This window comes from Tasmannia lanceolata, unplaced genomic scaffold (genome assembly GCF_043159265.1).
Source record: "Tasmannia lanceolata isolate RefF3 unplaced genomic scaffold, GAP_Taslan_0.1 ptg000020l, whole genome shotgun sequence".
Classification (NCBI taxonomy): Eukaryota; Viridiplantae; Streptophyta; class Magnoliopsida; order Canellales; family Winteraceae; genus Tasmannia; species Tasmannia lanceolata.
The window spans coordinates 33270535-33286588 of NW_027518697.1; the positions used below are offsets into that span (position 1 = coordinate 33270535).

The 16054-nt window shown below is 40.1% G+C and overlaps 1 protein-coding gene across 1 annotated transcript in view; it reads left to right on the forward strand.

The window, feature by feature from the left end:
• Positions 1 to 4225: 4225 nt before the first annotated feature.
• Positions 4226 to 16054, forward strand: part of LOC143853976 (ABC transporter G family member 28-like) — a 100682-nt gene continuing 88853 nt past the window's right edge. The window contains exons 1-2 of the mRNA XM_077363671.1: positions 4226 to 4443; positions 4887 to 4963. Of these exons, the coding sequence (XP_077219786.1) occupies positions 4226 to 4443; positions 4887 to 4963 (295 nt within the window). The remainder of the gene's footprint in view (positions 4444 to 4886; positions 4964 to 16054) is intronic.

Consider the following 16054-nt stretch of genomic DNA (forward strand, 5'->3'; position numbering starts at 1 on the left):
TCATGCATCAACAAGTCATACATTACCTAGTGAGGAAGTAGAAAATGAAAATGATGACTCATTGCCTAGGGATAGGAGAACATTGGTAGATCATCCTGAATCTCAAATTTTAGGTGATGCCACATTGCCAGTAAGAACTAGATCATACTATCGTAGTGTGAGTAACAATTTGGCGTTCCTCTCCGAATTAGAACCAAAATCCATCAAGGAAGCTGAAAAGGATGAATATTGGTTGATGGCCATGCAAGAAGAGCTAAGTCAATTCGAAAGGAACAAAGTGTGGAGGCTAGTGCCTAGACCTAGTGATCATCCAGTCATTGGCACGAGATGGGTGTATAGAAATAAATTGGATGAAAATAGAATTATCACTAGGAATAAAGCTAGGCTTGTAGCCCAAGGGTACAATCAGGAGGAAGGGATAGATTATGATGAGACATTTGCTCCTGTTGCCCGTATGGAGGCTATTAGGATACTTTTGGCATATGCATCTCATAAATGATTTAAACTATATCAAATGGATGTCAAAAGTGCCTTCCTAAATGGCTATATCCAAGAGGAAGTGTATGTTGAGCAACCTCCAGGTTTTGAAGACTTCAAACATCCAAATCATGTCTTCAGGCTTGATAAAGCTTTATATGGATTAAAGCAAGCTCCTAGAGCTTGGTATGAGAGGCTTTGCACTTTCTTAGTTGAAAAGGGATTCGAGATGGGAAAGGTGGATAAAACCTTATTTATCAAAAGAGAAAATCATGATATCTTCCTTGTCCAAATCTATGTGGATGATACCATCTGTGGCTCAACTAATCAAAAATTGTGTGATGAATTTGCAACCTTAATGAAAAATGAATTTGAAATGAGCATGATGGGAGAGTTAACCTACTTCTTAGGACTCCAAATTAAACAATACAAAAATGGAATATTTTTAAATCAAGAAAAATATACAAAGGAGTTATTAAAGAAGTATGGCATGGATAGCAGTAAGACATCAAGAATTCCCATGAGTACTACTGCTAAGCTAGAAAAAGATGAATTTGGCAAATCTGTGGATCATAAATTGTATAGGGGTATGATAGGTAGTTTGCTCTATTTGACAGCCAGCAAACCAGACATTATGTTTACTGTCTGTCTCTGTGCTCGATTTCAATCGGATCCTAAAGAATCTCACCTATCAGCAGTTAAGAAGATCTTCAAGTACTTAAGAGGAACCCAAAGTCTAGGACTGTGGTATGAAAGATCATCTTCCTTCACTCTCATCGGATATTCAGATGCAGACTTTGCTGGATGTAGAGTAGATAGGAAAAGCACTAGTGGGACTTGCCAATTCTTGGGTAAATCACTTGTTTCATGGTTTAGCAAGAAGCAAAATTCAGTAGCTCTGTCCACAACAGAAGCAGAATATGTGGCAGCTGGAGCTTGCTGTGCTCAAGTCCTATGGATGAAAAGTACATTGATGGACTATGCAATCAAAATAGAAAATATTCTCATCCAATGTGACAATACTAGTGCTATAAGCTTAACAAAGAACCCCATACAACACTCAAGAACAAAACACATTGAGATTAGGCACCACTTCATCAGAGATCACTCACAAAAAGGGGATATTTGCTTAAAATATATCAACACTGAAGATCAATTAGCGGATATCTTTACAAAACCCCTTAGTGATGATAGAATTTGTTATATCCGAAGTGCCTTAAACATTTGGAGTGCGGATCAAATTAAAGAAATTGCCAAATAAATACTTTGTGCCTTTAACCAGCTTATCTATATAGTATTTATATATATAATCTTTGTTTGGTAGTATCTGCATGAATGAGATGTCAAATTTTTAATCTTAAAAATCACTCAATTGATATTCTTAGCCTTCTTAGTTTTCTAAGTTGGAGAGGTATCTTCACTTTAATTAAAATACCTAACATTTTGACATATGTCAACATCTCGATCATGAACAGGTATATGTGCATTACTTGGTTATATATTTTTATACCATAAGCATTGATTTAGGGGGAGTTATCTACTCCTAAATTTGTTTTTTTTACACCCTTTCTGTCGATGACAAAAGGGGGAGAATGTTTGAAATTGATTATCTATTCAAATTTACTATATGCACCACATGCTTATAACTTGTATCATTTATATGTGTGCATATATTGAGGGGGAGTTCTAGTATTCACTTGCCTACTATGTCACTCCACACACACCTCATAATCAATTTTGTTTGTCATCATCAAAAAGGGGGAGATTGTAAGCCCAAGGGTCTACTCTCCAATCTTGTTTTGATGATTCTAAACATAATTGATTGTGTTTTTGAATACTAATCAATTTGCTTTGAAGTGTTGTGTTTAAGATAGGATTGATCGTTGAAGAAACCAACACTCAACTTGGTCATGCTTAAAGCTGTACCAAACAAGAGCCAAAGGAGCTAAGTGTAGCTCACATCATCACTCAAGCAAGCATCCAAAGATGGAAGATCATTTGAAGACCAAAGCTAAAGAGGGATCGAAGATTGCATAGGTATCATTGTACATCCTTTCTCTTTAGAGTTTCAAGTCAAGGCAAAGTATTTTCAAAGTGTTTTCAAAATTGTTTTTCAAATAACACTTAAAGATCTTCAACGGTTTAGTGAATGCTTATGTGGTGGACCAACATGTTGGGACCCTCATAAACATTCCAAAATTATCATAGGAGTCAAGTTCCAAAAGCCAAAAATCACACATCAAAATATCAGATTTTTTAGGCTTCTCGGAACTCCGAGATTTTTCTCGGAGCTCCGAGACTGGAGCTCGGAACTCCGAGAAAAGGTCCAGTAGCGTCTGGACACTTTCTCGGAACTCCGAGAAATGGTCCAGTAGAAATTTTATTTCTTCTGGCCGTTGTCTCGGAACTCCGAGAATATTTCTCGGAACTTCGAGAATTCTCGGAACTCCGAGAATGATTCTCGGAACTCCGAGAACCTTGCGACAGCTCAAAAAAGAGCCGTTGGGTTTTGATTTAAAAGTTGATTTTTGTTATCTACACCCCCAAACGGTCATATTTTGAGGAGAGACTATTTATACAACATCTAGAGGATTATTTCCTCTCTCTTGATTTTTGAAAAATCCTCTTAAGCACTCAAGCAAACTTGCAACCCCTATTAAGCTTAAGATTTTTGGTTTTTCCCAAACTTTCCTTTCACTTGTGAACCTATTGAGTTTGGATATTTTAGAGCTATCACTTGCAAATCCTTGTTGAAGAGCAATCAAGGAACTACAAAGGGCATCAAGCTTTCAAGAAGAAGCCAATCTATCAATCTTTCATATCTTGTATAGGTGGCTAGGGCATTCCGTTTTTTAATTCCCTAGAGAGCAACCGCTTAGAACTCGGCGGAGAAGGAGAGTCTTTGTAAAGGTGTAAGGGCATCCTTGTTTAATATCCCTTGGAATTGTAATCGCCTCGGAGCCGGGCATCGTGGAGGTCTCCAATAGTGGAATCCCTCAAGTGCGACCTTGAGTAGAGTGGAGTAGGCCGTTGGCCGAACCACTATATATCGGTGTGTCATTTCTCACTCTTGCATTTCCATTATTGTTTGGTTTGGCATTTCTTTTTGTTTTTCAATTATATTTGCACTAACCAAATATTTAATTAAGTGAAGAAAAATTCCAATTAGGATTCATAGGAAATATTAAAAAGGCCTAATATTGAGATAAATTCAATTCACCCCCCCCCCCTCTTGTTTATTTCAAAACTCATTATAATTTACTTTCTCTTTATCATTTTCCCTTATAAAAACTCATTATAATTTACTCTCTCTCTCTCTCTCTCTCTCTCCTAGAATCGCTCCATCATTTCCTCCCCGCCATCTCTTCTCCTTACCTTCTCCGAAAGCCACTGGCTCGCCGCAAACCCTAACTTGCAGACGCTTTGATCTTTGAATCCTTTCGAAAATCCCAGCTTCAGAAGCTCTCCAATCCTCTTCACGAGCAAATCCAATCGTTAAATTGTCCAGCCGATTTATGAACCAGTTTCAAATGCCACGGTTAGTATTCGATTGATTATCACCAATTTGGTCACATTATCCTTTCTGTTACTGAATTTTGTCCTGCATCGCATAGTGAGGAGCAATGCTATGGTTAATATCCACTAGATTTTGGACTCTTCCATCTTTTAAATCCATTTTATCCATATCTAATTTTCTCGGTTCTTGCCATAGAATAATTATCCATTGTGGAAGCCTTCCAAAATAGAGATGAGAAATGCAAGGGCTAATTTATGCCGTGTTGTCATTTTTATCCTTGTTTTGAGCTTTTCATGGTGCGTAAATTGTCAAGAAGATGACTATAATCAGTCGGATAGCCCCGAGGTTGTCCGGATCTTCACGGAGCTCGTTTACAACCGCCTTTCCAATCTCACTGATATCTTGTCTGGAGAGATCATTAACAAATTGAGCTTCTGCATAAAGGATGTGTGAGTTTCCTACTACGCTGTTATTTAGATTTTGTTTTAAATTTTTATTATGGGGCGTTTGGATACAAGGATTTTATAATTGAGGATTGTAAAAATCCTGGGTTTTACATAATAAGATTAGGGAATTTTTACGAATCTCAGTTGATTTTCATTAACAGTAACATGTGCTTAAATAAGCAATAACAGATAAACATAAGAAGAATATGAAGATAAGATTCAGAGAAAGATTATCCTAATCCATATCACCTAATCTAAGCTTTTGGAGTTATTGGTTGTTCCACATTGCAAGCTAAGACCTAGATTTTATAAGCTAAAACATAGATTTTATACTGTAAAGCCCGAATTATACATTTTTAGGATTGTAAAATCCATGAATCCAAATGGTCCCTATGTGGATGGAATTGAAATTTGGGTTTGATATTCGATGCGGCATTGACTCACAGGGATGCTGATTGGAATGGTGCATTTAATTTTTCCTCGAATTTGGGGTTCTTAACTTCTTGTATTCGAAAAACAAGAGGTATGAACAATGGTCGTTTTTTTTTCTTTTATGTTTTTGTTTCTGTTGATTATTTGATGGAAACAATTGCAAATTAAACATTTTGATGCTATAAAAATTGTTACCCCCAGTAGCTTGAGAATAAAGAATCATGAGATTTTTGCCAACTTCACAAAAGCACCATACCACATTCATTCATTCAAAAGTGAAAATAAGGAAGAGGTATAAAGATGGTGAACTTTGATGTGAAATCAGAGTGATATCAAATTAATGCACTACCAAAACTAGGAACTTCTCATCATATTCCTTTCGGCTATATTGGGCTAGATGCAAATTTGGAAGGCGAGGAGTGGTTACAAGTGTCTTTTTCGTTGTATTTTCTGTTTCTTTATCCTTTCCTGAACATCCTGGTTATATGTTCTACTTCTAGTCCTTCATCATTGAAAAAAAAGGTTTTTGTTACCGTTCAAAATAAAAAGGAAAACAAAAGAAGAGTGGATTGAGTTTTCATTCACTCAGAGAGGATGTTATAATTATCCTAGTGAAGTTGAGAGGGAAAATTTTTCTCTCCTTGTGGCATGCAGTTGGATTTATGTTGGTGGTAAGGCCAACTTATGGTATCTTTTTTTTATGACATAGGGTATCCCATGACTTTAAGCCAAAGTGCTCGTGTCAATGGGAGCATACCCATTACTTTAAACCAAAGAGCCACACTTGTACGGGTTAAACTTATGGTATCTCAATGGCGGAGTTCAAGAACCAAGAAAAGATGATCCAAGTATGCAAGTTAGAGTAACGAATGTGCGGTGACGTGATTTTGTTGAACTTGATATATCCACAGAGAGTGGTTTCATTTTCTGTAAGACGACGAAGGGGCTTTTAAATGCGGTGAATTGAGTTACATGGACAAATTAAAAAAAATTTCTTAAAGGTACTAGCCATTTTGGCTTCATCCAAGAATTGTTAAGTTGCATCAACGGGATCTCTCCATCTATTTCTTAAAAATATTGGCTGTTCTGGTTTCATCAAAGCATTGTCAAATTGCATCAAGGGGATCTCTTCCTCATTAAAAACTACACAACAATTATATCAATGTGCACGAACTTATATTTCTTTGTTATTGTTTCTTCCGATTGCTCCAAGGATGAATTGGAAGCCAGATAAGAGTCGAGGAAAAAGAGAAACTTTGAATTTTTTGCGGCCTTAAATTGGAATTTGAATGGTAATGGAGAAGGGGCGAGAGAAAAGGGAGAGTGGGAGTGTAGCGGGAATGAGGGAGACAAGAGGTAATGAAGAGGAATGAAATGTTATTTAGGATTATCTCATATGACTATTTTAAAAAGTCGTGATTTTTCAAATTATTTCTTTATGAATTTAGAATATTTTACTAATATTTCCCAACCCAAACACTTATACTAAATTTGTACTTTTTATTATCATGATTTTTTATACTTGTGTGTGAAAACTATGATTTTAGGGTGTAACCAAACGGTCCCTAAATTACTATGTATCCCTGATTTATTGAATAATCATGAGAAGAAAGGGAATGATTGGAAAATATGTAAAAGGATGAAGAAAAGAACAATATGCCTTCTCAGTCTCAACAACTGCTGAAGGAGTAAGGTGGATTATTCTATTTTCAACGAAAAGGTCATGGATAAGGTCAAAATTTTGACCATTAATGTTTATGGGATCATTGTTATGGGTGATGATATATACATTCCAGCTTAAGGGGGAGTGTTAGAAGATGTATATGTGTCCTAAGAGTAGTTCTGTCATTGCGCGCACGCACACAAACACACGCACGCACACGCACACGCACGCAGAGAGAGAGAGAGAGAGAGAGAGAGAGAGAGAGAGAGAGAGAGAGAGAGAGAGAGAGAGAGAGAGAGAGAGAGTTGCTGCGCTCGAGCACAGAAACAGCGGGATGGGGCCATTGGGGGGGGGGGGTGATCCTAACCATTCATTTGGAAGGCCCCATATGGATGGGGGGCCTACCAAAAATCAGCTCCATTGGATCAACAATGGGTGTCCATTTGTGGGGCAAAAAATGGACAGATTACAAACAGTATCTGTCCACTTTTGGCCCCACAAATGGACACCCTAAGGTGATCCAATGGAGCTGATTTTTGGTGGACACCCTACCCATGAAAGGGCCCATCAAATGAATACTTTGGATCCCACCCAAAATGTGGCCCCACCCTGTTTCTGTGCTCGAGCGCAGCTAAGCTTACCTGCGCTCGAGCGTAGCAACTCTATCCTCATATATATTGTTGAATATATGTGCGCACCCCTGTTTAGGGGTATTTGTGTCTTTTCACGCATATTTTAATATATGATGTGCGTGAGAGACGGTATGGTTCCCTCCTTTACTTCTTCTCTCTAAACTCTCTTCTCTACTCTCATCTTCATCTTCAATTTAGCGTATAACATGGTATCAGAGTGAGAAGATTGAAGATCGAGATTAAAGGTACCTAACCCTAACCCTAAACCTACAAACCCAATTTCTATATTTCTCCCTAACCCTAACCCTAACCCTAACTGTACCCTTTCCAAATCTCTAAACCCAAATCCCCAAACCCAAATCCCCAAACCCATAACCACCACCACTAGAAGTGACCAAAACCCAATTCTCAAAACCCAAAATCTATATGCACATACACCCCCCTAAAAAAAAAAACGAAAACCCATTTCTTTATGCGCATGATAAAAAAAGCCCCACTTCTTTATGATTTTTACACCATCCAAACCCTAATCCAAACCCCAATCGCACTCCTAAACCCTAGTCGCACAATCCAAACCCTAATTCTCATCAACCCTAAACACAATCGCACCACCTCCCTTGCTTTTTCTCTATTGCCGCACTCTAACCCTAGCCCTCATCCATTGATCGCACCCCCTTTCCTCCAATTTCGGCATCATATCCTAACCCTAATCCATTTATTTATACAAATCAGTTCATAAAACTTCCCTTTCTTCACTTTTATCCATGTTCTAAACAACTATTAGTGGATATTTTCACTTTGTGGATGGTTCCGGGTGCTGGTGATTCATTTTTATCGTGATATTAGCGTTAACTTGTGTTGTTGGTGATTCGTTTTATCCCGGAACAAAATGGTGGAGTGTGTTATCACATCTTTAGATGCAGTTGTTGGTGCCTATTTTGTCGGTGGTTTCATAGTAGTTGGATGGTGATTCATAGTTGCTGTTGGTTTCTTATTATTCGGTTGTGACTTATTTTGTGGTTATCTGATTGTTGTTCGTTGTGCACGGGTTGGTTGATGTTTCTGTGGGTGGATGGTTCTTTGTTGGGTATTGTAGGTGGTTGTGGTTATTTGTTTGTGCTATTGTAACAAACTCACCGATTCAGGATATTGAGATTCACTTTGTGATTCGATATGGCTATGCCTTCAACCTCTTCTACAATATCTGGTTCGTTTCCTTTGACTTCTATGACGTCCATCAGGCTTGTTGGTTCGAACTATCCTGCCTGGAGTTGATATGTACATCTCTATCTCCGTGGGTAGGGCAAGTTGAGTTTTATTACATCGGATCCCCCAATCTTAAGTAGACCTCCTATGACAAATGGAGTCAGGAGGATGCCCAACTTCAGTCACTCTTATGTCAGAGTATGGATCTGAAGATTGCTAGTCATATATTGTTTCTGAATACCTCTGGTGCAGTTTCGTTACGTGCAAAGACTATTCAGAGATTAACAATCTCACTCAGATCTGTGATGTTTACACTGATTTCTTCAGTGTGAAGCGGGGTGAGAGATCTGTTTCTGAGTATTATTCTGATTTCGTTACCTTATGTGAGCAGATAGATGTCTACCATCCTCCATCCACCGATCTTGCTGAGTTAGCAAAGCACAAAAATGAGATACGTGTTGCTCGATTTTTGGATGGACTTGGTCGAGATTTTTTGCCTATTCGTCAGCAGATCCTAGGCCTTGGTACTCTACCAGACATGGACGAGGTCTTCTCTCGAGTTCAACGAGCATTGTGTGTTGATACTCAGGGTGATATGATTGGTGAGCAGTCTGCCCTTGCCTTTCAGTCTGGTTACACAAGAGGCACTCGGGGTTGCGTTCGTGGTCATGGTTGGAGAGGTTCTGGTCGTGGTTTTGGCCGTGATTCAGGGGGAGGCCGTACCATCGGTGGTCATGGCGCCCGTTATTGTTCCCATTGTGATATGGAGGGTCATACTGTTGATTTCTGTTATGATTTATATCCAGAGTTACAACCCTCTCGAGCTGCACATCATTTTTCAGGGAGTGAGGGACTTCTACAGAGACTCCCATTGCTATCTCTACTGATTCTTCCGACACCCTTGTGGTCTCTCGCACTGAATACGAGTCTCTTCGATGCCTACAGGAAAAAGGGAAACAAGCATCTGCTACTCCTGTGACAGAAGGTAGCACCCCATCGTGCTCTCTCGGTCATTCCAGTTCATGGCTCATTTACTCTGGAGCCTCAAATCACATGACTGGCAATAGTAGCCTCCTTAGCACCTTTAAGCCTAACTCTTCTTCTACACTAGTTACTTTGGCTAATGGGGCAAAGTGCCACATTTCTGGTATTGGAGACACTTCTGTCAGTTCTCATTTATCTCTTTCTTCTATTTTATGTGTACCTAATTTTCCCTGTAATCTTCTTTCTATTAGTCAACTTACTCGTCGTCTTAACTGTTTGGTGACGTTCTTTCCTTCTTATTGTTCTCTTCAAGATTTCGCAACTGGGAGGAGGATTGGTTCAGGAGATGAAGTGGATGGTCTCTACTACCTTGACAGTGATTCTGCACCTATTGCGCTGCGTACTTCTGTTGATTCATTCATGGGACATTGCCGTCTTGGTCACCCTCCAGTTGATCGTCTACAGTATTCTTCAGTTGTGTCTGGTCTGGTTAGTCAGTTTCAGTGTGAGCATTGTCAGTATTGAAAGCACCATTGTGTTTCCTACAAAAGTTCCATTCATTTAGTCGTGTCCTATGTTCGTTTAAGCTGGTTCATTCTGACATTTGGCGTCCATGTAGGACTCCTTTATTTGGGTATCGGTATTTTCTTATATTTGTGAATGATTATTCAAGGATGACTTGGTTATATGTAATAAAAGATGTTATGAAGTTTTCAATATATTTCACTCTTTTTATACTTAAATCTCTAATCACTATTCTTGTTCTATTAAATGTTTGTGCACAGATAATGCACGTTAATATTTCTCTGTTTCTAATGGTTTTCAGGAGTTTTTATATGCTCGTGGTATTATTCATCAGTCGTCTTGTGCCCATACCTCTCAGCGAAATGGTGTTGCAGAGAGGAAAATTCGATATGTTATGGACATAGCTAGGACTCTTCTTTATCAGATGCATGTTCTTAAATTGTATTGGGCCGAAGCCGTTCTCATATCCTGTTTTCTGGCGAATCGTCTTCCATCATCCGTTCTCGAGAATCGGTCGCTTTTCTCTGTCTTACATCCTTTTGGGAATCCATTTCCCCTTACTTCCTCGAGTGTTTGGGTGTACATGCTTTGTTCATGATCTTACTTCTGGACTAGATAAATTGGAATCTCGAGTGATTAAATGTATATTTCTGGGCTATTCTCGCACTAAAAAAGGCTATCGGTGTTATAGTCCTCAGCTTCGTCGTGCTTATGTGTCTGTTGATGTTTCTTTTTTTGAGGATAAGCCTTATTATACTAGAACTATTTCTACCCAGGTTCAGACCCTGAGGTTCCACTACCTGTCCCAGTCTCTATCTTAGTATCGATTTCATCACCCGTCGTTCAACCAAACCTCTGCAGGTTTATTCTCTTCGTCATCAGCAACCTGCCTGTCGAGATGCCACTTCATGTCCTCCAGTCCTCTCACAGCTCGCTGGACCTCCCTCTGCTCTTGAGGTAAGTGATTATTCTGTTGAAGCTCTGATTGCATCTCGTACCTGACGTCGTACCACTCATCATCCTATCTCTGATGTGGTTTCTTATGCTCATATGTCGCCTTCTTACAATTCCTTTTTGTCCTCTCTATCTTCTGTTTCTATTCCTCACTCTGTTGTCGAGGCTCTGGCTAATCCAGGTTGGCGAGCAGCTATGGAGGTAGAGATGGGTGCTATGGAGGAGAATCACACATGGTAGTTGGTCCCTCTTCTACCAGGAGCTCAGGTGGTTGGCTGTAAGTGGATATTCACACTAAAATATCTACTAGATGGGACAGTAGAAAGACCGAAGGCTTGATTGGTTGCAAAGGGATATACATAGACATATGGCATCGATTACACAGACACATTCTCTCCTTTGGCAAAGATTCCTTCCATCAGAGTTTTGATATCTCTTGCAGTCAACAGCTCGTGGCCTCTCTATCGGTTAGATGTCAAGAATGCCTCTTGCATGGTGATATGCAAGAAGAGGTATATATGGAGCAACCTCTTAGGTTTGCTGCTCAGGGGGAGATAGAAGAATTCTGTTTGGAAGTTGCAAAAGGTGATATATCGTCATAAGCAATCTCCTCGTGCTTGGTTTGGTAGATTTAGTGAGGTAGTGATACGTTTTGGAATGAAACAGCGTACTGAAGATCATTCAGTGTTCAGCTCTCAGGGCAAAGATGGTAGGATCTTTCTGATTGTTTATGTTGATGATTTCATTATTACAGGGAGTGACATTGTAGGGATACAAAGGCTGAAGGACTTTCTTCAGAAGGAATTTAGTACCAAAGATCTTGGTCGTCTGAGATACTTTCTAGGGATAGAGGTAGCATATTCTTATGGAGGGCTATCCCTATAACAAAGGAAGGATGCACTGGACATATTGGAGGAGACTGGTCTTCTGGGAGCTAAGCCAGTTGAGACTCTCATGGACCCAAATGTCAAGCTTTCACCTGATCAAGGAGAGTTACTAGAGGATCCAGGCAATATAGACGTTTAATTGGGAGGCTGATTTACCACACCGTCACATGTCCAGATATCGCTTATGCAGTTGGTGTGGCTAGTCAGTATATGAGTGCACCACGGACATCTCATCGGTCCGCAATTATTCAGATACTGAAATATCTAAAGAAAGCCCCTGGTAAAGGACTCCTCTTCAGAAAACATAATCACATGAGGATTGAGGGATATTCAGATGCAGACTGGGTCCTGCCAGACAGGAGGTCTATAAATAGCTATTGTACATTTGTTGGAGGTAATTTAGTGTCTTGGAAAAACAATAGCAGGAAGTTGTATCAGTGTCAAGTGCAGAAGCTAAGTACAGAGCCATGGCCTATAAAGGTTGCGAGTTGATCTGGTTGAGGTCATTCATGTCAGAGATTGGGCTACCCTGCTCGTCATCGGCGTTGCTCCACTGTGAAGAAGTCCACGATTCATACAGCCATGAATCCGGTCTTTCACGAGAGGACAAAACACATAGAAGTGGATTGCTATTTTTTTCGTCATCGGATTCAAGGAAGGGAGATTTGCACAGTATTTACAAGATCAAATGATCAACTAGCTGACATGTTTACAAAACCATTGAGCAGAGCTAGATTGAGTGATTTATGTAACAAGCTGGGAATGTATGATATACATACTCCTGCTTGAGGGGGAGTGTTGAATATATGTGCACACCCCTGTTTAGGGGTATTTGTTTCTTTCCATATGTATCCACACATCTATTAATATATGATGTGCGCGAGAGACCGTATGGTTCTCTCATTTACTTCTCTCTAAACTCTCTTCTCTACCCTCATCTTCATCTTCAATGTAGCGTATAACACACACACACACACACACACACATATATATATATATATGTATATGATTTGGCCGACACTTTGAATTTATTGCTGACACACGTGTCCGAAACGACACCCGTGTCCACACGTGTTGACACTCCTTTAGACACTATAAGTGTACTGCTAGAAGTGTCAGTAACTTTATATGTATTTACGTGAATGAGTGTGCCACTATTTCTAGATTTTTAGGGCTTTCCATGTCAGATACCTCATATCCGTGTCGAAACTCGTCACAAGAATCTGTGTCCACAAATCCTGATTATATGTACTTTCTATTTTAGCCGTGTCCATGTTTCTAAAATTTGAAAGTTTGTTGTGTCCGACACTCCTTGTCCGTGTTGACACACAACACTCGTGTCCGTGTCCACAAATCACTATATATATATATATATATATATATATTAGTGAGGGGGAGATATCCCTAACTCACTCATTTTCTCCTCTCCTCTCTTCTCTTCTCTCAACAGACTCCCAACTGGTAAAGAATCCTATGAAACGAGCTTTTTTGGAAAATTGACTAGGTCAAAATTGTTGAGCGCAATACCAGTTTCTTTGTGGTCACATTTAGTGTGTTGACTGTTTGTTTTTTTTAGCCCACTGCCTTGTTGCAGTTATACGGATGATTGGATCTAAAAGTAATGGTCCTTTTTTATCCACATTAAGGTTCCTATCCCAGAAGCCACCTTAGAGACTTCGGTTGAACTTGCTATACTTCCTACCTGTTGCCGTGATGTTTTTTCAATAGTCTAACTGTTTTCTTGGTGCTCCGTTCAGTGTGTGATCTCTTTCTTTATATTCCTTTGCCTTCCTGGAGTTATATGGAGGATTTTGTCCAAAAGGAATGATTAGTCTTTCTGTTTATGGGTAGGTGAATGATTGGTCTTTTTTTATGTAGATTTAATGGATATTCCCTGTTTTTAACTTTAGTAAGTGCAGATCCTGTTCTTGCTTAGTTCAGTTCAAATCAGTTCAGTTCTCCTTCAAGTCATGGAAGAAATTTCAACAACTCCCATCAAAAGTGATTCTGAAATCTCTGCCATGGGCTCTCTTTCAACTGATGCACCTCCCATCCTGGCTGTCCCTCTCTCATGGAAGCCAAGTTCAGCCATGGAATCAGATACCAATCAGGTAGTTCAGTCCTGTTCAGTTCTTACTGGTAAGAATCCCAAAATCCATGATCCCATTGATGATTCTCATGGAGCTTTGATCCCCCATCAAGGCTCAGATGAGGATTGCCCCCAACCTTTTGGAAACCTCAACATCAACTGGACTCCCACTTATAATCCAGGAGCCAAAGATGTCATTGAAACCACTTCCTTTTCAGAGCTGGTTAAGCTCAAAATCGAGGCAATCCCATCTTCTTCTGTAAAACTAAAGAAAATTAGAGAATGGGTTAACAATGGGGACCTGGACCACCTCCAAATTCCTGTAAAGGAGAAAATGAAGTATTTGAAACTCATTGACTCTGAAATCAAAGCTTCTCCTTCCAGCAGCTCTATGGTCAGCAAAAGGAGAAAAAGCTCAAGCAAAAAGTGCAAATCCCGCATCAAGCAGAAGATAGAGGATGAAGAAGACATTTTTGCCCTCCTGTCGGCTAAAATTAATGAGTTGAATAACTCCATGGATGAGTACCCTCTCTCTGATTCGGATTCCTCTCTTCCTGGTGCCGAAACCACCATTGCTGAATCCAAAACCACTGTTGAAGAAAACTGGAAACCTCTCACTGATGTTCAGTGCCCTGACTCAGCTGTCCTCCATCCTTGGAATTCGGAGCTTTCCCCTTTAGTGAAACTACCCCCTCAAAGCTCTAGTCAAATTTTGGAGCCTTCTCCATTAAGTTTCCCTCCCATGATCCCACAGCAATCGATGCAAAGGACTTCTCCTCCTTATCTTCATTGAATGTTGAGGATAGAGCTGCTGTTACTGATGTAGACACAGCTTCCAATGATGCTAAAATGGGTAATCTTCAGCTGAATCCTCTGATGGCCTCGGTCTCCAAGGAAAAATTTCCTTCCCGCCCAGCAGATGTTCAAATTAAAGTGAAACCTATTCTGTCCTCTTGCAGACTAGACGAAGTCAAATCTGCACTGCAGACCTCCACTCTCCCACCAAAAATATCTAAAAAAGGCATTTCTCTTAATGCGGTTGGTAAAAGTGCGGCCTCTCCCCTTGATTTATCACAGATGCTTAAGGAAAATATTTTTTCCCGCCCATTTTCTACTCAAACAAAAGAGAAGTCAGGTTTATCCTCGTCAACTCATCCTTTGCAGACTCCCATAAATTTGACTCTGCCCATGGAGACTGCCCCTGACAGCTTGCACCCTTCCTCTGACGAGTCCTCCTTGGATCCAGCTGACCAGCTATCGATTGGTCAAGGCAAATCCAACAGCTTGGTCTCAGGCTCTAATCTGATTTATTCCCGCCCAGGCTCTATCATTGGAACCCCTTGCTCCCCTGCCATTGGTCACGAGAAGGATGAGTCTAAGACCCAATTTGAAACACCTCTTCAGCATTCTCCCTCTCACAGACAGAATAACCAGAGTTCACCTAACTCCCAAAATGTTTGCTCAAGTTCTGGTAGATGCTCTCCTGTTGCGCCCTCTCATCAGCAAAATGACCAGATTCAAGGAGGCTGCAAGCTTGTCTCTTCAACTGATGGCAAAATCCTCTCTCCTTCTATATCTGATGGTGTGGAGCAAACAGGCACCCTTCGCTGGGATCAGCTAGTCAGCTGGGCAGCAGTCCCATTAGGGATGCTCTTACTGGTCTGCAATCCAGGCAATCCTCTGACGCAAATGGCTCAAAATCGCCTCCCTCCGCCTATGGAAAAGCCTGTTCTCTCCACCTCCTACTGATCCTATAGAAACTTCATTGGATTATTTTGAAGAAGAGGGTCCTATCGAGGACGAAGAAAAAATAGTGTTGAAAGATGATGATTTTGTTGAAATGGAAGACAGATGGAGTAATTGACTTGTGGGGTATTTTCCAGGGAGAAGACCATACTTCATTGCTCTTAAGGAATTCCTACACAGGAAATGGAACTTAAAAGGAGACTTCAATCTCTACGCCCTCAACAACCGGTTCTTCCTATTCAAATTTCTCAACATGGAAGATTATACAAAGGTTCTCGAAGCTTCCCGCACTACATTTGGTGGAAAAGTCCTGATTCTCCAAAAATGGACTCCGGAATCCTCAATGGAGAGAACTAGGCTGACAAAAATTCCAATTTGGATAAGATTTCCGGGTCTCCATCTAAAATTTTGGACGCACAGGGTCCTCAGTAAAATTGCTAGCCGTTTTGGGAAACCTTTGTATATGGATTCTCAAACAGCTGAAGCGTCCAGGCAT